At 38.7% G+C, this 25,258-nt stretch overlaps 1 protein-coding gene across 12 annotated transcripts in view; it reads left to right on the top strand.

The window, feature by feature from the left end:
• Positions 1-25,258, top strand: part of mpdz (multiple PDZ domain crumbs cell polarity complex component) — a 266,727-nt gene that overhangs the window by 174,906 nt on the left and 66,563 nt on the right. For 4 of the 12 annotated variants that reach the window (XM_080188518.1, XM_080188520.1, XM_080188515.1 and 1 more), the window contains 7 exons: positions 53-230; positions 1,888-1,998; positions 5,497-5,577; positions 8,120-8,224; positions 11,479-11,565; positions 11,775-11,846; positions 24,229-24,406. In XM_080188518.1, the coding sequence (XP_080044644.1) occupies positions 53-230; positions 1,888-1,998; positions 5,497-5,577; positions 8,120-8,224; positions 11,479-11,565; positions 11,775-11,846; positions 24,229-24,406 (812 nt within the window). The remainder of the gene's footprint in view (positions 1-52; positions 231-1,887; positions 1,999-5,496; positions 5,578-8,119; positions 8,225-11,478; positions 11,566-11,774; positions 11,847-24,228; positions 24,407-25,258) is intronic. The other 8 variants (XM_080188521.1, XM_080188523.1, XM_080188522.1 and 5 more) reach the window with 8 other exon arrangements.

Raw genomic sequence — 25,258 nt, 5'->3', positions numbered from 1 at the left:
TGTCCTGCTCTGAATAACATAAGGCAAGGTGTCATTTCGTTCTTCATTTTAGAGTGGAATTATGGCGAGAACCTGCAAAGTCCTTAGGAATTAGCATAGTTGGAGGAAAAGGAATGGGAAGTCGATTGAGTAATGGAGAGGTCATGAGAGGAATATTCATCAAGCACATTCTGGAAGACAGCCCAGCTGGAAGAAATGGAACATTAAAAACTGGGGACAGAATTGTTGAGGTATGTTTTTCAAACCATGAGTTAAGATATTTACTTACATATCTATTTTTTCAATTTAAAAAAAAGTTCTTTCCGAATGGATTGCCATAGTATTGAAATTGAAAGAAACTTAGTGGCAATGAAAAATGGTTATACAGTGAGAAGTAGAATTGTAGACCTTTTTGAATTTCGTGCATTTAATAAACTGAAGTTTACAGTACTGTTTCCCGTCATTTCTTGTCACTTGTTGATTAACATCAAATGGGAGGACTTCCCATTTAGTCATATACAAATTAATCAAGGGAGAGTCAGAATTTTGCTGCAGAACATAAACTTTGACCATGCTAACCTTTAAAATTTTATTCAGCTCATCCTTTGCTGTTGAATTGCAGTGTAACTTGTTCCAGAAAATTCATATATAGACTAAAGTTAAAAGCAGTAAAAGTAGACAAATTCACCGGGTGACAAAGAGATGATGGATGGAATAGTAAAGGATGGTAACCTTGAATTAAAATGCTATTACAATTACAAACTAATACGTTGTGCCTACACTACAGGCACTTAAATGCATATGCAAATACATGTGATCATTTCAGTACTTCATAAAGGAGCCAAACCAAGTAAGGAATAGGATTATTCAAATATCTTTCCATCCTCCAGTTTACAGGATTGAACTGAGTCAAATGCCTAAGTAACCTTGATCACTCTTGGAATGGGAAACCTACCAGAACAGTTTAACATCATTTTTGCATTTAAGTGTGATAAAAACAATCGGCAGTCATTTGACATTGAATGCTGTAATTTGGAATGAGGTTTTCATGCAGTCAGCAGCATTTTGCTATCATTAACGTCAAATGCAATCAATGGTGAATGGGCTCAAATGCATCAAGTGTGCTCAAATACACCAAATACTCTCAGTGACCTAGATTTGAAAATACAAGGAAGTGAACGACTTAAGTAATATCTGAATTAGTGGAATTTATCATTAGGTGCAAAAACATTTTTCCTCTCAGTCCTTGGACCTACTACACTACCACTCCCCACATAATTGATGTCATATAAGTGTATATGAATGCTACTGAATATACTTCAGGTGGGGAGACGCAACTATTTCTTACATTGGGTCGATTGCATACTTTTAAGAACTTAGTACATAGATTAACTCTTCTTGTTTTAGGGCTCGAGCTTTGTCACTTGAAGGGTATTGATGACTGGTACTGATGATAATATTTCCCTCCCTTAGTACTGATATAGTTTCACATTATCTTGTTTTTATATAATTAACTTCTGACAAAAAGAAATATAAATCTTGAAAGGCATGAAAGATCATAGTTTGTGATTGCTGACCAGCGACTGGGATTAGAGTTAGGATCAACTGCAGCTTCTCTCTTGTCACCCACAGTTGCTTAGCTTGTCGTAGTAACTTTTTAAGCTTGCACCTGAAGAGTGACCACTGAATAGAGGTGCTAGAAGCTGTTGGCATTGTAGAATTTTAGCCCTTTGAGTCTGTTGCTTGAGGAGCGGGTGGGGGCAGACAGAATGGAGATTTATCTTAAATTGTTAGCAAAAGAACCTAACTGTTCATGGTCAATGTTTTTTTCATTGGGTTTTGATATATGGTGTTATGTAAGTTATATTGCAGACTTTTTTAAAAACTTAATTTAATATTGCTTTTCAGGTAGATGGGGTTGACTTGCGAGATGCCAGCCATGAGCAGGCAGTTGAAGCTATTCGAAAAGCAGGCAATCCTGTGGTGTTTTTAGTCCAAGGTTTAATAACCAGACCACGGGTATGTAAACTGAAAAGCACAGGAGGAATAAACACTACTTAATGTAAAATCAATTAAATGATTCTGTTTATATCGAACATTACAGAGGTATATAAAAACGATGAGTTTAGTCTGTTACGTTTTAAAATGTTTACCTGCATAATCAATTGAAGTGAAAATGTTATTTTTGTAGTATTATGTAGCATTGCTGATTAGTTCTTGCTAAATATATGACATTGTAGATGAAACGAACTACCAGAACACAGCAGACTTTTTTTCAGTTTTAAACATTTGGCTTTAAAAAAAATCTGTTCTTCCACCAAATTTTTCTCCAAGAGGTTAAACTAAATAAGTGTCGATGCAACCTTGTTTTGTTTCTTGTTGCCTATTCTGTCTGTCATTGAAGTTGGGCATAAAGGCTTTTGGATAAGAATTAACAGCAAGAAGCCTCTACAATATGTATTATTGAGGGCAAGTAACTGATAAAGCTTCACTGCGCAGAAAATTATGAAGATTATCCATGTTAAAAAGAAATTGAATACAGCACCTGAAGCTTAATTGGTAGGAGTGAGATTAGAAAGACAGCACACATCCACCACCATGTTTCCTAATCCTGAAATTATTGCCTCCAAACTCTCCATGCCCTCCTTCTTTTCTTCCTTCCCTCCCACACCACTTAAGTAGCAGCAGTTTCTATACAACTTAAAAAATTCATCTTCCTGAGCTCAGAAGGGCAGCAAGTCGTCATGTCACTGCCTGTTATGGTTCACGGCAGCAACTCCGAAGTGTTCAATGGAGTCTGCCTTGATCATAAGTTTTGCATCTTGAATTTGGCTAGCATTAAGCATGAAAAATTCTGCTTCAGGTACGATTCAAGTGACCCACCACGAAGTTCCATCAAAGTGAATTTAAGAATATAGTTAACATGTATAGTAAGAAAATTTGGAGGAATTTTTATCAATTACAAACAAGAAACAAACAATCATGATAACGTATTATCTTTAACAAAGGTAGCTACAATGTTCCAATCGATCTAATCCTATAGACAAAAAAAGTCCTTTTCATGAGTTCAATACAGCACAGACTAATGCTCACTTGATACTGGAAATTGATTCCTTTGGTTGGAGATTGGAAACTTTCAGTCTTGAGACACTCAACAGGTTGAAGTCAGAACAGCTTCCCAGAGACATCAGGGACTTAAGGCAAACTACTAAAGCCTTGCTTTAAGATTGCCAGCAGAATTCCTAAATAAAACTAGGGAAAAATATTTCTTTTCAGCTTAGTTCCCTGTGAAAACCCAACTGTATCTCAGAACTGAAAACAAAACCTTAAACTCACTGGGAAAAAAATCTGTGCAAAAACAAATGACCATCCACCTAACAATGCAGGATCATAAAACTAATCTCAGAATAAACACAAACAACCTCATTTAAGCCACTTAAGTAGCAGCAAAAGGACGTTTCCAGTCAAGACAGCAACAATACCATCACTGAAGCTTTGAGCTAAGAAACCACTGCAGCTGTGAGAACTGCAGAAACCATGATTTTAAAATAACTCTTAAAAGGTACACTAACATTACACTGCCCTCTGGATCATCGTTTCTTGGTCAGTTTCATTTTTGTTTCTTGCTGCCTTTTCCGCCTGTCATTGAAGTTGAACATAAAGGCTTTTGGATGAGAATTAACAGCAAGAAGCTTGACAATATATATTATTGGAGGGCAGGTAACTGATAAAGCTTCATTGTTCAGAAAATTTGAAGATTACCCATGTTAAAAAGAAATTGAATACAGCAACCGAAGCTTAATTGGTAGAAGTGACACTAGAAAGACAGCACACATCCACTACCATGTTTCCTAATCCTGAAATTACTGCCTCCAAACTCTTCCTGCCCTCCCTCTTTCCTTCCCTCCCTCCCTCCCACACCTCTCTCCCTCCAAGCACTTTCCTCTCCCCAAAAACATTCCCCCTTTCCCTCCAAACACTACCTCCTCCCCCAGCCTCTCCCTCCCTCCAAACACTGCCCCTTCCCCCAAGTTTTTTTCCTTCTCCCGCTTCTCCTTCCCCCAACTGCTGCCTCTGTCCCTCACCCCAGCCTCTTGCTTGCTGCTTCCAGACACTCAAAGTCATAGAGGTTTACTGCATGGAAACAGGCCCTTCGACCCAACTTGCTCATGCTGTCCTTTTTTTTGAAACCCCTAAGCTACTCCCAATTCCCCACATTTGGCATATATCTCTCTATATCCATCTTACCCATGTAATTATCTAAATGTTTTTAAAAGAAAATTGTACCACATGTACTACTACCTCTGGCAGCTTGTTCCACTCACCACCCTCTGTGTGAAAAAATTGCCCCTCTGCACCCTTTTGTCACTTGGGCTTTACCAGTCTCGCTTTGCTCTCCAGCTGGAGCCTAACCTAGCTCAACTCATTTCTGGACTGTACAGTGACCTGGCCTCACTCCAGAGTGGACCCTAACCTCACCTTGCTCCCATGCTGATTCCACTTCTTCACAGGACACCCTGAAAAATATCACTCAAAGTTTCCAGCCAGGCTTGAAAACGTAGATCTTCAGTTAGTGGAGGGAAGAGGAAGAGAAGGGAGGGGAAAGGGAGAGGGGAAAGAAGGGAAGGATTTAGAGAGGGAAATAAGGTGTATGGCAGGAGAGGGAAAGAAAGTGCGTGGAGAGGGAGAGAGAGACTGGATGGAGTGCGACCTTACAGCATAAATAATCAACTGGGACTTAGGAAAATATTGTCTGTGTATATAATCGCATTTTGTTGTGATCCCTGCAAGGTGACAATGATGTAGTTGATAACTGTCTTTGGTATCTCAAGAATGGTTTTGTGTGAAAATGACAGCTAAATAGTCAGTTCTAAGTGAAAATAAAATAGGATGATGTGCAGGTGATATAAAATGATAGTATTTGAGAACAATAGCCATTAAACAATGACAAAAGGATTACAACTTAGTATAGTTGTCAAATTAAAGCTGTTGAAAGCACATTATGCCAAACAATATGAAGCATTTTGAGTGAGGATACATAGTTAAGAAAACCTGGACAGCAAAACGGAGAAATTCATAAATTATGCCTGTCAGCATGCCAATTAATTTTATTATTAGAGTGCTTTGAGTGATTTTCAAAGCCATTTGGGTTAGGAATCACCGTATAGGTTATCAAAACAACTTGGAATAGTCAGTGAAATGTTTTACCTTACGAATGAAGTTGTTTGTCTTTAGTTCTGAATGGAAGCGGTAGTACAGCTGAATGGTGCTATGTTAAAGTTTTCTTTTTAACATCTTATCTAAAAAGTGATTCTTTTTCTGCTGAAAGGTAAATTGTGGACTGGGGTATTATTGCATGTCTGTTTTAACAACAGAATTGTGAATGGTACACAAAGCATCCTTATTCCTACACACATATTAATATGGTTGTCTCCTTTAGTGCTAACTCTTCATTTTGTTTTCGTCTTTTTCTAACTTCATTTACATTTCCTTCCATTTCATCCTTTTTGTTCCCAGCCAGAGTCTCTCTGTAGTCGTTCATCAACATTTGTTCAGAAAAGTACCTCTACTAACCCATTCTCCTTTGATCCATCCAAGGTAAAAGTATCATTTTACATGTGATAGTTAACCCCTTTGACAACTTGATTCGTTCTATGTTCGTCGGCAGCATTTGTTTAGTGTGCTGAGTGTTTTGAGTTTCACTGCTCTGAAACTAAACAAATAACATACATATTAACAGTTAAATCTCAACTTTTCTCAAACATGTTGTATTTCTGTGGGATTTTAATGATCAAATTTTTTGTCAGATATGTGCCCTCATGCTTGTCAAATGTTTTGTCATATACTAATTTCCCTCTTGGAAGCAGTTTTCCTTGGAAATATTGATATCCTTGAACATTTAGGCAATCATTCAAAGACTTTGTATATTAGGAATTGTTTTATTTTTATAAGTTTGAGTTTGTTTTTGAGAGCAGGTGATGTAGGTTAGATTTAAATTGCTACTGTGGGTTTTGATAGAGGATGATATTTCCATCCATATTAATCTGCGGTAATTTAATTGCTTCGCCAGAAGTCTGTATGCTTTTACATAAAAATATTTTGGTGCAAAATTGGGAAATCGTTTGCTGCTGTTGTAATAAGGAATAAAGGTAAGCTGTGGTACAGAGATGCAAGTCACAATATTCAGCTCTGTAGAACATTCTTTTTCAGTGATACATGTACCATTTTGCCTCTAAAATTGTATCCATTGCATTCAAAGCACAGTGGACGCTATTTTGAGTGATGGCATTCATGCACTGAGATAAATATGCAGAATAGGCAAATCATTATGTCAAGTAATGAGGAAGACTAATTAGGCATCAGACACACACATTGGCTGTCCTGGCTGAATGAATGGAAGTATGCACACGCTAGGAGGCATGGATGTGAGGTTAGCCACAGTGCTAAGTGTGTGAGGGTGAGATGAAGCAATGCATATTAGGCAGGAGTAGTAATTAATAGAGATTGCTGGTAGGTAAGTGATGTGATGTGTGGATTAAGCAGTGTATGAAAGCTACTGTTGCAGTTGATGGGATATGGCATTTCACGGTATATTCATCACTAGTTCAATTATTAAATTCATGGAACAAGACTCATGGCGTAGCCTGACAGCCATGCTATCTGATTCTATTCCCTTTTCAAAGTTTGTCTGGAGAGCCTCCTGGTCTCTGTGGCTAGATTACAGCTTTCCTCCTCTGCATCTCCTACTCCAAAGCCTCCAGAACACTGCTGGAATCTTGGAGCATGGTTTTTGCCATATTGGTCTTGTGTCTTTCTTAGGTCAGAATTGTTTTTAGAATGGCATCCAGCTCCTGCTGCATTCAAAATGAACCCCCTCCCTCCTCTAAAGGCACAATGTGGTTCAAGTAGTGCAGGTTGGCTTGGACTCTTGTGTCATGATTTTCGTCTCCTGCTCAGGCATACTGCGATCATTGAAATTAGCAGCCAGCATGAAGACCCCACTCCCATTTTGGGGGAGGTAATGGAATCTCAGAGAGGGTGGCTGCAGATTGAAAGCAAACAAAAGCATCTGTTTGCCAACATAAACTTGACCACCATTTGAAAAGTAGTTGTTCGCTTCTCCAAAATTGCCACTGAAGATGAGTAGACAAGACCTTTTACAGACATCCCCTTTGGACAGAGAATTTCCTTGCAGAATATAGACCTGTATTTGTGTTTAGTTGATACTTACACACTGATCACATTTACTGTCTTCTAAATGTAGCATGTTATTTTCTGAATTTCATCCTAATATCCATATTTTGTGAAGAAAGCAAGTTAGAGATGGCATTGTATATACTTCACGTAGTCAGGTACCCTATTCAAATTGAATTTGGAATAGAATTTAAAGTTGGTTAGAATATGTCATGAAATAGAAAACTAAGTTGATAAATACAAAAGAACCTTACATAAACAAAAAACTTGAAAGACTACAAGTTTTTACCCCATTACAAAATCTCCTGGTTTACCAGAACTTTAGTTATTTGCAGTTAGCAAATCTGAATAAAGATATTGGTCGGAATTCTCCGGCCATTCATGCCCCGCATTCAGCCAAATCTCCATTCACTGAAGGGGACAGGATAATCCTGCTGGTGTGAACAGACAAAGAATCCCATCCATTGTGTTAGAAACAGCAATAAAATGTATTTCTTGAATAAAAATATAGCTCAAAACATGCAGACACTTTAACACCTCTCTCTATTAAGTGAGGCAATTTGTGTGATTTTCAATAAATATTCCTGATATTAATTAAACCCAATTTTAAGTAATTAGATTTGTAATTTAGAAGAAAATGTCGGCTGTGATTTTGGATTAGGAGAAAGATTAAATTGATTAATGTGATTCTAAAGATAAACTGAAGGGGCGATCTGTCCTGTTATTTCTATTTTGTTTCTATATGCCCGGGAGGAAATTCTGTATGAAAGGAATGTGAGCTAGAGGAGCAGTATGATATCGTAGCACAGATGATTTAATCCACATTTCTTTGAGGATTGCTCAATTTTCACCTTGTTTCTATCTGATCCTTGTAATGTTAGGGATTATCAGTTTTTGTGAGAACATTTTGTTGCAGCTTGTGACTTTACTTTTGTCTTGGTTTCAGAAACAACCTTTGTCTTTCCTGCAATCTAACCCCTTGCCTGAATCGAACAGTGGCAGCAGCAATACTAACCCATTTGCTGACTCTTTTCAGACCCGCAATAGCCAGGTTGGATGATGCATGCATGTTCTTTTTTTCAGTCTAAGAACTTTTTTTGGCGTGTTGCTTTTATTTTAATTGCACATGACAATTTTCATAATACTTTTTAAAACTAAAATATTAACTATAATATTTTGCTATAATTACTGTTAAGAAATATTATTTATCAATAACATAAAACTGTTCTGTGTGCAGAGAGGCTGAAAATTTAGATATTTAGAAATTTAAATAATGGTATTGTTCTGTGATTAGACTTGATGCATGCCGTTGGGTGCGGAGGAAATTTATATTTAATCTGATTTATTGATCTCAGATTATTTGTTGAGGGTACTGGGAACAAAAAGCAGGAAAATTCCTTTTCCTAACACACACAGTGCAGAAAATTCTCCCATTAAGACTCTAAAAGGGCTAGGTAATGCGGACCAAGGTGAGCTGTTACACCTTGTCCTGAAGAGCTAAACCAGAGCGCACAATACTTGAAAGAGAATGAATTCAAAAGTAATCTGCAGAAACAACATTTAATTGTATTGATCCATGGAACAGAAGTCCTAGGAACTTGGTGGAAGTGGATGGTATTGAACTATTCAGATGAAAATTAGATGGGTTTCTTTAAGAGTGCAAATACTTTGGGATACATATATATAATTTAAGATGCAGTAAGTATGGGGGGCTTGGGAGGAACAGTTCACCTATGGTGGACCCATGATTCCCAAAGCTTGGGACACTGAGGTATACCTTGCCCCATGTCTAGATCTGTTGTAAACTGATAGATTAAAATTGATTGTTTGGTTAGTCAACAATGCCGTTGTTGTACCATGCAGCTACTAGATGATAGAAGGTAAACTAGATCATCTATCTTCATTTACCAATTCTTATGTTCCTATCTTACTTCATCACTTACTGTGTGTTTAGGTGTGAATGGTGAATTGTCTAAAATGGCAAAAGCAAGGTGCTTATCCTGTTTTCTAACATAGAAATAGGCCAATTAGCAAGTCCAACTCCGCTCACCATTCAGTTAGATCTTGTCTTTTATTATATATAATTTAGTTACTTTTGATCCATGTCCCTTGATATACCCTTACCCAACAAAAATCTATTCATAATAGCCATGACTATTTCTCTTATACAGAATCCACAGCCTTTGAGGAGAGAATTCTAGGTTTCTTTAATCTTTCGCTCAGATAAAATACTTTCTGATTTAGCTCTTAACTGACCTATCACTGGTTTTAATATTACGGTCTCTTGTTCTGGATGCCATCACTGGAGGAAACAGTTTTTCTTAACTACCCCATCAAAACCCCTTACCTCTTTAAGCACCTTAATTATATCATCACTCAATCTTGTAAATTTACATGAAAACAAACCAGGTTTATGCACTTGCCTCCAAAGTTAACTGTTACAGCCCTCATATCTTTCTGGTAAATTATCCTTAATTGTCTTGGTCAATGTGTATTTACAGAAGTTTGGTGTCCAATACTAAATGCGTAGACAGGGACTAACCAAAACTCTGTACAACTCCAAACTCCTTCAACTTTTGAACTCCAGACCTCTGAGATAAAGACCAACATTCCATTAGTCTGTTTGAACTTTTGCACTTTCTTTTAGTGATTGTGTAGGTGGACTTTTAAATCCCTTTGCTCCTCCACAGATCCTACAAAAAAAGTTGTTCTTTCCTTCTCAGATCCAAAGGATTTAGTTTAGTTTATCTTACAGTTAAATTGCATTTTCCCACATTGAAGTCCACTTGCTTTACTTTTTGTCTCTTTGCAACTTTTGCTCTCATCCAAGTAACTTAATGATCTTCTTAATTTACTGTCATATGAAAATGTGGTGAAACTACTCTATTCTTTCAGCCAAGGTTTTGCTGGAAATGTTGAGGCTTCAATCCAGGTCCTTAGAGAACAACAACCATCACATTTCACTAACCAGGGAGCATTCCACTTTCTAGTTCCAAATCACTTAATGACCATTATCAAAATGTTACTTTCAATTCCTTCTGCTAGGTTTTTGCTAATTGTTTCTCAGCTGGAGTACAGGTGTTTCCCCACCAAAGGGGAAGGGAAACTGAAAGATGAAACACTTGCCACTCAGTACCATCTTTTGGCTGAAGTGTTGACAATAGCACAGGAAATGATTGCCTTTCTATCTTAGCAAGGGCAATGGGGAATCTAAAGGAGATACTAAAAGGGTGAAAATACCAACACCAAAACTGATTTTCATATTGTAAGTATCATTTTTATATTGTCATATTTAAATTAAAGTGCTGGAGGAAATATTAAAATTAGTGCGTTCCATATGATAAAAGCCATTCTTGATATATTGGAATTGTATATTTGTCTCCCTGATAAACTTCGGCGTCAAAATCACAACTGCTATTTGGCTGCTGTCCATCAACTCAACACTGATTGAGATTTGAACTTTGGAACTACTTGATCTGTGGCTTAGCCTCATATTTAGTGAACTCCCTGACCCATAAAAAAAAAACTTTTTTGAGATTTATTTCTAACTTATGGCCCCCACAACCTTAAACATTTACTTATAACATCATTCCCATAATATGCTATCAGAAGTAGTATCCATTATATCAATGCTGAAAACGTATATTCTGAAGTACAAATAACATTTTTTTTCTCAATTATTCTTGACCTTTCCAGTGACTCTACATTGTCATACTGCTTGAACAATCTCCTGTACTAAATGAGTTGGCACAGCGGTTAGCCTTCTGCCTCACAGCATCAGGGACCTAGTTTCTGTTCTGGCCTCGGGTCACTGTCTGTGCACATTCTCCTCCATCTGTGTGCATTTCCTCCGGGTACTCCGGTTTCCTCCCTCAGTCCAAAGATGTGTGGGTTGGGTTGAATGGCCATGCTATATTGACCCTAGTGTCAGGGGGATTAGCAGGATAAATATGTGGGATTATGGGAATAGGGCCTGCATTGGGATTGTGGTCGGTGCAGACTTGATGGGCCAAATGGCTTCCTTCAGCACTCTAGGGATTCTATGAAATTTCCCCCAGTTAGATACTGCAAAGGCTGAAGTCATTGCCTTCTCTTCCTGCTACAAAATTCTGTTCCCAATCCACTGGTTCCTTGGACAATGTGACTTACATATTTGGATGAGAAAACATTTAAAGAAATAACCTGAAGATTTGGTTTCTGTAGTCATACTAGCTTATAGCCTGACCTGCTGTTTCATAAAATGTTATCTTTAATGGGCTGGTTATGAGTATTCCTTTACCTGATAGCATTTATGCATTTTAATAGACCTCTACAACTACAAATGATGAGAAGGCCTTCTGTCAAGCCCCTTATTTTATGACCAAAAATCCATTTTCTGAAAATAAATTCAAGGTTAGTGAATCACTCTGATGTGATCTTAATTCCTACTGACAAGAACGATGATGTAGTAATAACAGGGATGTACACTGGATTAATTTAATAAATTAAAAATGTTTAATCAAATTACAGATTGCAATTATTAATTTTCAGAAATTACCAGTAACATCTAAAGATGAGGATATTTGCCTCATTTCAACCATTTGTTTGTTTTGTTGTCGTAGGTCTCTGCATATCGACCTAGGACTTTTCTGCGCCCTTTCCCAACTAACCCATTTGCAATCAATCCATTTAAGGTTTGTCTCATCACACTGGGTTTTTGGATCAGATGTAACTGCTGTAATTTACATGTGAATGTGATTCTTAACGGTGATGTGGAAAGTTGAATTATAATGGCTAAGATCACCAGGGGGATTATAATTGGCCTTACAATTCCTCTTTAATGTGAAAATTGAGCAAACAGGTTTCCCCTTATTGATTTGCTTCTTCCTGAGATACTAGAAGTGTATTTGTGTTGATGTTGGCCAAGGACAGGAGTGGACTTAGCTATACTGCCTTTCAATGACCAATAACACACCAAGATTTACAATCTAAATTCAATAAAGAATAACCACTTGAATTGTAAAGTATCCAGTGCTGCTGAAATCATGTTCAATAAGGAGTTGATACTCTGAGATGGGGGGGTGGGGGGAGAGAAAATTTGGAGGAAAATGTTTTTAATATTTCTTTTAATAAACTTTTTTTCTACTTGCATTACATTTTTTTAAAATCCCAAAAGGCCTAGTAAGCATACTGTAATGTTTCTGTTTCGGAAGCATCAAAACTCAAATAAAAGTATTACTCAAGAAACAGGTAACTTAGAAAATGAGTTTTAATATCTTTCTCTTGTTTAATCTCAGTATATAAATGAAAAGTTGTTCTCTGAATTGGTACCGGAAAAAAAACTGGACCATGTTCCTTTTCACTGCCATTACAGTGGGAAAAATAAATTTCATTTTCTTGGTACCAGTAAAGTGTGACTTAAACCAAATAGTGTTTGGCAGAACATCTTGAGTGAGGATCATATCTTACTAAGTGATAAGCAAGAGGTACAATTAAATGCAGCAGTGATTCAGAATTCTGTCCAATTCAAGACAGATCTTTTACCAATGTTGCTAACATTATGCTAATGACAAAACCCTTGCAACCATTTGTATTTTGTGTCCTTGATAGTATCATAGAATGGCTACAGCACAGATAGAGGTCATTCAGCCTTGTGACTAGATAGCTTTCGGTAAGAGCAAGTTGCTTGGTCTAGCCTCTCTGCCCTTTGCCTTTTGAAAGCTATGACTGAATATGTTTTGGAAAAATGTGAGATTATCTACTTTGGGAGGAGGAACAGATGTTCAGGGTATTTCTTAAATGGTAAATGATTAGAAAGTGCAGATGTACAAAGGGACCTGGGTGTCTTTGTCAGTTAGTCATTGAAAGCTAATGTGTGGATGCAACAAGCAATTAGGAAGGCTAATGGTATGTTAACCTTTGTCACAACATATTAAGTACAAAATCTAACTTCATTTGTATACCTGGATTACTGTGTGCAGCTTTGCCCCCATTTCTTAGGAAGGTTTTATTGCCATACAGGGAGTGCAACAAAGGTTCACCAGACTTGTTCCTGGAATTGTGAGGCTGCCCTATGAAGATATTTTGGGGAAACTGGGCCTGTATTCTCTGGAGTTTCGAAGAATGAGAAGTGACCTGATCAAATCAAAATATTTAAAAGGATAGAGTAGATTGCAAGCACGATGTTTCCCCTGGAAGGGAGTGGAGGATAGGAGATATAATTTCAAAATAAAAGTGGAAGCCACTTAGGATAGAAATGAGTACAGTTTATTTTACTCAAAGGGTTGTGAATTATAGTAATTCTCTAACTCAGAGGACTGGAAATTCAGTGATTATGTTTAAAGCAGAGGTTGACAGGTTTCTGAATACCAGTGAATAAAGGAACGTGGGCACAGTGTGAGGGGAAAAAGATGGAATGACAGAGCAGTCTCAATGATCTGAATGGCTTACTCCTCTTCCTATGAATGTTCATCCACCACTCTTTAAAGCAGTTGATCCCAGATTATAATCACTCTGTGCATTTGAGGCTTTTTTCCCTTATGTTGCCTTTATTTTTCTGCCAATCACTGGAAATCTGTGTCTCCTGGTCCTCAACCCTTTCACCAATGGAAACAATTTCATCTGTCTACTCAGTCTAGGCTCCTCATGATTTTGAACACCTGTATTGAATCTGCTCACAACATTCTCTTCTCCACAGATAACAGCCCCAACCTCGCCAAATCATCTACAAACCTTCGCCTTAAATCTTTTAAGCATCATCTACAGAACTTTCATCTCCTTCCTGAAGTCTGGAGTCCACAATTGTACACAGTACTCCAGTTAAGGTCCAACCAGAAAAAAAATGATCGTAGTATCGATCTGGAGTACCACTGTGTAACTTCTTCCAGTCTGAAAAGCACTACATTCTGTTTCTTCTTACATAGCTGATCTCGTATTTGCTCTGCCACTGTCCCTTTTATTACAACTGCTTCTGCTTTGCCCTCAAGTCTAAGCCCAGACACATCACTACATACTGTGTTACCTTCATCAACATTCTCAGTTAGCTGACTAAGAAACTCCCAATCAAATTAGTTAAACATGATTTCCCTATAATAAATGCATGCTTTTGTCTAAATGGTATTAATCTTATGCCGGTTTACTATTTCTGAAACCTTACCCACCATCAAGGTTAAATTGAGTGGTCTATAGTTGCTTGGTTTATCCTTCCACCCTGTTTGAACAAGGGTGTACCTTATGCGATTCTCCAGTCCTCTGGTAACGTTCCCATATCCGTGGAGGATTTAACAATCACAGCCAGCATATCCACACTTTCCCTCTTCATTCTTGACTGCATTGCAGCCAGTACTGGTGATTTATCTACTTTTCAATACAGCTGGCCTTAATAGTCCAACCTCTATCATATTTTAGCATGTGCAGTTTCTCAATTACCTCCTCCTTCATCATGACTTTAATAGCATTTTCTTCCTTGGTGAGGTCAGATGCAAATTATTCATTCCGTACCTCAGCCCTGCTAAGGTACCTATTGCCTCCTTGTATAGGCCTCCTTTATGGTTCCTGACTGGCATTATATCTCTTTTAACTTCCCTTTAATTCTTTCTATGCTTAAAGAAAACCTGGATTTCTTTTTGTATTAGTTGACAGTCTACTGACACATCGTTCTTTTCCCCTCTTTCCTTTTTTCAAAATTTTCTATGTGCAGTCTGGTTCTCACTTGCATTATCAATCTGATATCTGTCACATGCACCCTTTTCCTCCTTTATCTCACTCTGTAGGCTGAATCTTTGTACTTGATTGTTGACCAGCAGGCCAGGGTGCATGCTCACTATCCAGTTAGTGGCAGCAGAGACAGGGTGTAGACAGGAGAGCAGCAAAGCAGGCATCATGTAAAGATGCACTCACAGACGTTGATGTTTGCCAGTTCAGAGGGAAATGAAAGAAACAGGAGAACAGTGCAGAACAGAATGACAGTCATTCTGTGGTGGCCTATCAGATTAACAGTGTCTCTCTTGAGGTCCTTTTGGAGATGGTGGCATCATGGCATGCTATTTTATTCTTGTAGAGCAACTGGAAAAGGCCAGCCAGGCAGGCCAAACAGTCCTGGCTGAAGGTGGCTGAGGGAATGAGTAGCTGCAATGTGGTGAGAAGGACCAAAATGCAGTGTCATAAATGTTTCAGTGGCTTCTGTGAACTAGCAAGGTGAAGTTATAAGTTCATACGCTAACTGAGCAGTCTGAGGGCACGTAGCCCTCCAGCACAGTCAAAACGTGTGTGCCCAAGAGCGTTATAGAGCCATTGGCATATCAAAGAAAAGTCACAGGAATCCTGCTGCAAGTAGCCACAAGTAGGCTGACTGATTCGACTTCATTCCCAGGCAAAGAGGAAGCATCTGTAGGAAGGATCATGTGCAAAGATTGCTGTGTTGTTAATTCCACATTGAGATTTACTTTGGTAACAAGCGTTATCTTTGAGTATAGTTATGAAAACTTAACATAATGGAAAGGTTGTTTGAACAGACACCTCTGTGTTTTCAGTATTTGGTGAAATTGATGTAAAAGAAGCAAGATCTGAGGGAGTGAATAAAGGTTTGGGCTGGGGTAAATGTCTGGCCGTTTGTGTCTTGTACTTCGTTCATTTTCGGAGCAATGGAAAATTTCTGCGCTGAGCGATGATAGATGTGCTACCTTATTTAAATGAAGATGTGCTTTCCAGGATGAAGCCTCACACAGGAAAAATGTTCCTGGATAAGAGCTGCCAGATTTCCCTGCCATCCGCTCAATGCCTTGGCTTCTGATCTGATCCTGTGAAACACTTGCAAAGGGCACCAACCTATACTGCCTCTTCCTCCTCCTGAGACACTGTAGGGCATCTCCTGAACTGTCAGAGCACTGGAACCACATGTTCAGAAAGCTACTGGCTTTCTCTAAAATGTACCGGCGCTAGGGGCAGCACTATGGCACAGTGGTTAGCACTGCTGCCTCACAGCGTCAGGGATCCGGGTTCAGTTTCCAGCTTGGGTGACTGTGCGGAGTCGGCACATTTTGCCTGTGTCTGCTTAGGTTTCCTCTGGGTGCGCTGGTTTCCTCCCACAGTCCGAAAGGTATGCTGGTTTGTTGTATTGGCTATGCTAAATTCTCCCTTATTGTACCCGAACAGGTAATGGAGTGTGGCGATTAGGGGATTTTCATTAGCAACTTCATTGCGGTGTTAATGTAAGCCTACTTGTGACTAATATATAAATAAACAAAAATGTAGCACCTGTATGCCTTTATTGCAGGTCCTGCATTGGTGTCAGGGAATATTCATTAACCCCTAACAACCATCCAGACATCTTTGTCTTCAAGCTAGAACAGATGGCTGAGTTCTTTCATTGACTTCTTCAAAGAGTTTAATGTTTTAAGTTCCAGAGGTTTGTTTACACAACTGTGCAATAGAAACCAATTATGAATACTTGGTTGAGCTTCACATTCCTCTAATGAATTCATCACTATCAAGGGGACTGAGTTTATTTACTTTGGCAGTTTTGTGACCACTTAGTATGATTATTTTTAAAGTTATTTTTGTATGACTTTGCATAGCTTAACAGTTGTATGACCATTTAAAGGATTATGTTTTTTGAAGTTGGTTTTGAATGACTTGGTTTATTTGGGCAGTTTCATGAACATCTCAAATACTTCCCAGTATTGTTATAGGGCTCAAGAGTTCTGTATGCAATGGAAATAGGTGAGTGGGCCTGGGGGTTGTGGAGCTATGGGGGTATGGATGGGTTTTGGGAGATTTGGAGAGACATGGGGGGGATGTCATGGACATTTCAAACTACCCTGAATTCCCTACACTCTACCACTCTTTAAGCAGTAATATGCTTTTTAAAATTCTAATTCTCCTTTTAAGTGGTGGCATATTTTCCCCAGTTCTTAAATTTGGAATTGTTCTAAAGTTCTAATAATAGCTCGAACAGTAAACTCAAGGTAAGACAAAATGAAAAGGACTGGCTTATCTTTACACATACGTATGCAAGTGGGATTTCGAAAGTCCACCTTTTTTTGCACTCGTACAAAAATAGAAGAAGGAAGAACACAATCACAATAAAATGCAAGTATGGGTTTTGCACGTGTCAAGAATCAGAAGTCATCTGGAATGTTGCTTCCGAGAGGAGATTAACTGATTGTAGAATGCTCCATCCTCCTAAAGTGAGATTTCCATAGAATGAGTTAATCTGGAAACACAAGTTCCAAGATTCCAGCCAGTTTGCCAGTTTGATGAAGGTTAGGGTTCTTTCTGCTGCCACCAACTTGATGGTAGACAACACAGGCTGTTGCCTGGAATTCAGATCATATTGATGGTCAAAATGGTAATTGCTGGAATTCAGTTCCAACAGATAATATCGTGGTGCAGTTTGGGTGAAGTCATGTGACATGCCTCCTCAATGTCGGACCGAAGGATGACTGGAATCTTGACATTTAATTGGAGTCAGGATTCTTTTTTGTTTTTGGAGACGTTGGTGTTAGGCAAACTAACTGACACTGTCTTCATCAAAACTGTTGAGTTGACTGCTAATGATTCAGTCATTAGCATCATTATAGGAGATTAAGGCCTGTGAAGGTTTCCGTTTGTTCATAGTTAACTGAAACAGACTCACCACCCCATGGCTGTTGTTACTTTGAAACTGCTATAAGGCACCAAGTGAGCAGCTGGAGGTATGTTGTTGGCTCAGCAAGTTTCCATTTTGAATAGCACAGAGGAAGAAAAAACTTTACAAAGTAGTCCAGCCAATGAATATATTCATTTTCCTTCATGCCTTGATTGTGACAGGTGTCATGCAGAGTGGTTGAGTGGGTATGGTGAGGGCATGGGTGTATGGAGAATTAAGGGGCTTATTGGATGAGGACACAATTCTAATGAATTAGATGAATGTCCCAGAGAACTGAAGTGAGCTTTCCAACGTGCCTACCTTGACATCCAGCTACCTCACTTCTTGCCTTGGATCTTGAATCCAGCTGGCCCCTTCCATGAAAGTCATGTGAGTGGGCACTGCGGAGTAGCAGGCAAGAATGGGACATCAAAAAATGTATTAATAATCAAGATAGAACATAGAACGTTACAGCGCAGTACAGGCCCTTCAGCCCTCGATGTTGCACCGACCTATGAAACCAATCTAAAGCCCATCTAACCTACACTATTCCAATATCATCCATATGTTTATCCAATGACCATTTAATGAGGTGAAGTACATCAAGATATACCGCATCAGGTAATGAGGTAGATAAACAATCAGAAAAAAATGTTTATTTTTAGACCCTGTTTTCTTGATTCTGTCAAATTAGGAATGATTTTACTCTTGATTTTCGACTGATGATCACATCTGAGGTCCAGCAGGGAAGGCTGATGGTCACCCATTCACTGACCAACAATGTGCAGTGATGATTTAGGAAAATGATCTAAAGGGCTATCACTTGAGCAAATTACTATTTGATTGCTTGACATAATTCTGTCAGACCCTTTGAATTTTGTTTTTTAAATCTATTACGTTGTTTGTTCTTGTCCTGAAATGCAGAGTAAGTAACTTCAATTTCTAACAACACCTCAACTTTATGTTGCTTACCTTCCTGATAGAATGGTTTGAGGAGTATATCTGTAGTTTATTCCTGTGTCACAGGGAATATTGTTTCCACAGTTTTGCTCAGGACAACATGTTTCAATGTTTGGGCAATTATTCAGTTTATTTGGTGTCAAAAACCTAAGCATTTCCCCCCCATCTTGTTTAGTTCCTTATGATCTGACAGGAGAAGTTCACACTTGCTACAAGATAAATGGGCAGTTTATCTTGGGCTTATTAGTCAAAGAGTGCAGTAGCATATTTAACAAAGCATTTTTTAATTTGGCAAATGCTTCAGGTGCTTTTCTAAATTATTTTGAAAGTCTCAACTCAGCCTGCCTGAACCACCCTTTCAAACAGTTCAACTCAGTTTCCACTCAGTTCAAAAAACAAGTTTTTCCTCATGCTGCCTTTGATTCTTTTGCCAATCATACTGAATGCTGCTTTCTTTGTGGAAATTTATGGACAATAATTATCATGTTATCTACTATAGTTGGTGCCCTCATTTTTTGACTGTAGACTAGCTTTCACGTAAATCTCATTCCCCCCACCCTACCACTGGTGGAACCTTAAGATCCTATTTTTATGTCTTTACTTCCATTTTAACTTCGCCTCCTAACTACAGCTACCTCCATTCAGAAATGTGGCATGCTTTTTGAAGTAAGGGCGGTATGGTAACACAGTAGTTAGCATTGCTGTCTCACAGTGCCAGGGTCCCAGGATCACTTCCAGGTGACTGTGTTTGCACGTTCTCCCTGTGTCTGCGTGGGTTTCCTCTGGATTCTCTGGTTTCTTCCCCCAGTCAAATTAGGTTGATTGGCCAAGTTAAATTGCCCCTTAGTGTCAGAAAGATTAGCAGAATAAATGCTGGGGTTATGGGGATAGGGCCTGGGTGAGATTGTTGTTGGAGCAGACTCAGCCAAATAGCTCTTTCTGCACTTTTAGGATTCTATGATGTTATGATATTAATCTGTAGCGACGCTAGAAGAACAACACCTGGCCATTTTAGTTTGTGCATGGTATCAAATGTTTAGAAATTGTAAGAATAATTCCAAGTCCGTCCTCCCAGCTGAGAGTGCAGGTTGGGGAATCTATATTGCCTATAATGATTTTTTTCTTCCTGCAAGCATTTGTATCTAGAGATTAAACCACACTGAAATAACATTATTGCCTCAGGAGGAGAGTGGGTGTTCAGGAATTACAGATGCTAATTTCTTGAGAAAAGATAGATCTTTAAATCAGGTTGAAGAAATGCCTGTTGTTGATCCTCAGTGACAAAAGGTCAACTGGACTTTTATAACTTTGGTCCTATGTCACCTTATCCTTCAGACATGAATGAACTTGCAAGTAGTCCTCACCCAAAGTAATAACAGAAAATACTGGAAAAAGTTGGCAAGGCTGGCAGCATTTTTGGAGGGAAAATTAAGTTTTAAGTTGAGACCTTTCATAAGAGCTGGAAAAAGTTAGAGGTATGATAAGTTTAAAGCAAGAACAGAAGAAAAGGGGAAACAAAGAAACGGGAAAAATTACAATCTGGTAGCGGATAGGAGATATTGCATGCTGAAAAAGTTGATGCAAAGCAAAAGGTTGTTGGCAAATGGATAAGTAAAGAAGTAAAAGATGTGTCTAGAGCAGGTATTAATTGGAAATTGCAGAATCATTGTCAACAGCAGCCTTACCTACCCAGTTACTTCCTTGCATATTTCTAAAATCCCTTTTTCAGGCTTAAAGGCATCAGAGTTTTCTAATACAAATCAAACCACCATATTCTGTTTTTATTTTGAAGTTTACTAACCTTTTCTCAAACCCAGTCCTCTGACTTTAGTGATCAACCTCTGTAGTTTCCTACTTGGATATTCATCAAGAACTTAAGTGACCAGAATAGACATTCATTCACTTTGCAGCCTAACCAGATGCCTGACAGCTTTGGCATGATGCCTTCTTTCTTACTTTGATTCTGTAACTTCCCATTGATTGTGTTTTATTTTGATTATTGTTCCCCAGTGACGGGATAGAATCACAGAAACCCTTCGGTGCAGAAAGAGGCCATCTGGTCTATCAAGTCTGCACAGACCACGATCCCACCCAGGCCCTACCCCCATATCCCTACATATTTACCCGCTAATCCCTCTAACCTATGCATCTCAGGACGCTAAGGGACAATTTTAGCTTGGCCAATCAACCTAACCCACACATCTTTGGATTGTGGGAGGAAACCGGAGCACCCGTAGGAAACCCATGCAGACACAAGGAAAATGTGCAAACTCCACACAGACAGTGACCCAAGCTGGGAATCGAACCCAGGTCCCTTGGAGCTGTGAAGCAGCTGTGCTACAGTGCCATCCATTTGTCATTTGAATTCTGCTATAGTTCTGAGATTCTTTCAATCACTTCCCCTACTTGGGTTGACCATTAAATATATCCACAATCTTTTTTCCAGCGTCTGTACCTTAGCCGCTACATGTGAATTTCGTCTGCCATAGTTCAGACCGCTGGTGAATTTTGTGCAAGTCCTTCTATAATCTCTTAATATTTCATTAGGTTCCATTGCTACAAAAAACAAACCCGTGAGGTTCATTTTTGCCAATTGAGAAACTATCATTCTAGTAACACACATTAACTTAAATATCTGGATACTCTAAACAATCGAAGTAAACATTACAGTATTGATAAATGCTACTTTAGTTTTTCTCTGTCTTTCCACATCACCAATAATTATCATTTGCCCATCTATCTCATTGCATTGGATCATCATATAGCTGCTGACACATAATGCTGTGATGGAGTGGTGTTGCTGCACTGGGATCTTTCCTGTTAATACTGCAATGGTCAGTTTGAAGTAGTCTGATCTTGTTCACCATAAAACTTATGTACTGACTTTTGATACAATTTTGTTTTATAACATCTTCTTTAGCTCATTGATGTGCTTGCTGAATCTTAACAACTGACAACTTTACCTTTCAATAAAATAATAATTTCAATCACACCATTTCAGTAAGTAATGCTATTTGGGGATGTGGGTTGTGGAAAGAAAAAGTTACCTCTAAAGGACTTGTTTACATTACCCAATCGTTCTATACTTTCTATTGGTCTCTCAAAGTTAACATTATTCTTTTCAAGCTAAAATTCTTTACAAATTGAACTCAAAGTTTCAGCTGTGTTAAATGAAGAGGTCTGAGTGGATGCTAATTGCAGGCCCACAAAGTTTTAAAAAATCAGGAAAACCTTTCCAGCTTCCTCTGCTATATTTCTTTATACTTGGTGTCAGATATCTATTGGTGAAAGGCCCTCAGTAGATTGCTTTCGTAAGTAGGGTTCTTCAGTATTATGGGAGACCATAGAAACTAGAAGCAAGAGTAGGCCATTTGGCACTTCGAGCATCTCTGCCATTTATTTTGATCATAGCTGACCATCAAATTCAATATTCTGATTCCCCCTTTCTCCCCATATTCCTTGATCCCTTTAGCACCAAGAGCTATATCTAATTTCTTCTTGCAATCAAACAATGTTTCGGCCTCAACTACATTCTGTGATAGTGAATTCCACACATAAGTAAACACCTCTGAGTGAAGAAATTTCTCCTCACCTCAGTTCTAAAATGTTTACCCACATTCTCAACTTATGACTCCCTAGTTCTGGACTTCTCCACTATTGGGAATATTCTTTCTGAATCTACCCTGTCTAACCCTGTTAGAATTTTAAACGTTTCTGTAAGAACCCCTCTCACCCTTCTAAACTCTAGTGAATATAATCCTAACTAATTTAGTCTCTCTTCAAATGACAGATCTGCCATCCCAGGAATAAGTCTGGTAAACCTTTGCTGTATTTCCTCTATAGCAGGGACCCCTTCCTCAGATGAGGACACCAAAACTGCGCACAGTACTCCAGGTGTGGCCTCACCAAAGTCCTATACTCAAATTCTCTTGCTATGAAGGCCAACGTACTATTTGCCTTCTTTACTGCCTGGTGCATCTGTGCGCTTATTTTCAGCGACTGATGCATGCAGGCTCCAAGGTATCATTCAGTATCCACCTCTCTGAATTTACACCCATTCAAGTAATAATCTGTCTTCCTATTGTTGCTGTGGATGACCTCATATTTATCCACATTATACTGCATTTGTCATGCACACGCCCACACATTCCGCCTGTCCAAATCACACTCAAGCATCTCTGCATCCTCCTGACAGCTCACCCTCCCACCCATCTTTGTATCATCTGAAAGGTGATTGTGGCAGAAAATGTTTTTACTGAACCCTCCCTGTCATGAAGATAGATTTTATGGTTTCTAATCACAATGGTGCAAAACCAGACAGTATAATTACAGAACTTATCTGTCACTGTGTACGTTGCTCCAGGTTATACAAACATAAGGTTGGGGCATCATCTGCCCAGGTACAACACACCAGAATATGCTATGGTTGTCTAGATTTCAGTGCATCCAGATTTGATGGTCTGCACCATTTCTATGGTATGGTGGCATCCCTGTCAATGCCTACTACACTAAATGGGGCAGGACAGCCAACTGTCATTGTAGGCCTGGAGGTTTGCAGAGGTTGCAATGGTAGTGAGTCAGCATTTTTTCACTGTTCAAAAGCAACTTTTGAAGATGTATCCTTGAAAGCAAGAGGAGGGACTTGCATGCAAGCATGCTGCCTGCCTCTATCCAATCACTGACAGGCTTTTGTGCAAGACATTAAGACTTGCTTTTCATGTAGGAGTCCTATCAGCAAAAGTACAAATGTGGCATGAGGTAATGTCTTTCACATCTCATTTCCTTGATGTTGTTGGACTCTCCCTTAATGCTTGAACATGCCCAACTCTGTCCACTGGGGACGATCTACATATCCTTAGATCACTGTTTGGTGGCGGGGCAGGCTCGAGGGGCCAGATGGCCTACTCCTGCTCCTATTTCTTATGTTCTTATGACCCTAAAACTATTGTCCAGGATTTTCTGCCCTCCTCCCCGCCTCAGGCAGCGGATTTTCCAGCAGCAGATGTGGCTCACCAGTGGCCATTAGCGGGATCTTTCGGCCCCATCAAACTCAATGGCCAGTTGATTGGCTTGCTGGCCACGCTGTTGGGGAACCAGAAGATCCCACTAGCAGAAAGGGCCCAAAAATGCAAACCATCACCACTGCATCATTCACTGCAGTAGGGCCACATCAGGGATACACTAAGTATAGCAGAAATCAAATTTTTACAAATGCATCTCATGTAAATCATATTGCTGTCCAATACATTACACTTCTCAAACTCCATCCATCGGTGAAAATCAGTTTTCCATTTGATGTTGTGTTTTTTTTTCTATTGCCTGTATATGCTCAAGCTAATGTTCCTTATTTGTGTATTGTGCAATGCTTTTTTTTGTTTAGATATTTAATTGAAAAGTTAATGTTTAATAAACGTTTGTACCTGAATGTAAAAATACAACATAACTTGTCTGCTTTGTGCCTCACTGTGTTCTATGTGTTTAATATATAGACCTCCAGCCAGCCAGATATCGAGACTGAAATTATGTCAGCACTTGCAGACCCTCAATTGTTAGCACCTGAATCTGTTGAGAAAGAAGAAACGAGCAATGTTGTGGCATCACTGGGGACTATGGGCATTAAATCCGAAGATGGATTGGAGGAAGAGGATGAATTTGGTTACAGCTGGAGTATGTAATTTCTGAAAAAATTGAAACATTGTAATATTGGCACTTTGTATCTTAACTTCCTATTTCAATGGATTTTTCAAACTGCAACAATACTCAAATATATAACAATATAAGAGACTGTGGGAATTCTTCTCATGTAAATACTCCAACCATCTCATTCAAAAGAATACGTGGTCAATGTCTTTTTAATTTTTGTCCTCTTGGAAAAGAATCCTCATTTTTAACTTGGGTGCAATATTGTGGAAGCCTAATACTCCAGATTCTAAAAATTGACAATGTACCACTGTGTCAGTGAGAAATAGAGAACTGAATTAATGAGTGTCAGACAACATTCTGAATACTGATGAGAAATCTGCCATTTTTGGTGAATGCTGCTGTGTAGATAATCATTACTGAGTTTCAAAGTGACTAACACTGTTTCCTCACTGATTCATTATGATTCTTTTTGTCAGTAAGGGCAAGTCAGCTGTATAGCCTCCAATTCTGTTCATCTGAGTCTCCATTGAGAATTAAAAGAAAGTTTTTCTCTACCTAATATTTAAATATTGTTAGAGTTTGAAAGGAGCACTTTTCATTGTAAATGTTTTCCCCTGTCCATGAGTAGTTAAGTTAATAACTGTAGAATTGTACGTATATACTGCTATTTACCAATTCTTAGGACTATTCTGTAATACTTGATTGAATAGAACAGATTTTTATAGTTCGCAACATACAAAATTGCAAGAGGTTTGAAGCAGAGCTTCTGTGAAGGATGCTGGGTTGTCTAACCTATATAAGCTCAATTCTTAGATCTATTTATAACAGCTGCAGCGTACCAAACAAAATTGATTTATTCTATTTCTAAGTAGCACA

This window comes from Carcharhinus amblyrhynchos, chromosome 5 (assembly GCF_965287045.1).
Source record: "Carcharhinus amblyrhynchos chromosome 5, sCarAmb.v2.hapA, whole genome shotgun sequence".
Lineage (NCBI taxonomy): Eukaryota > Metazoa > Chordata > Chondrichthyes > Carcharhiniformes > Carcharhinidae > Carcharhinus > Carcharhinus amblyrhynchos.
This window is presented reverse-complemented; position numbering and strand designations above follow the sequence as displayed.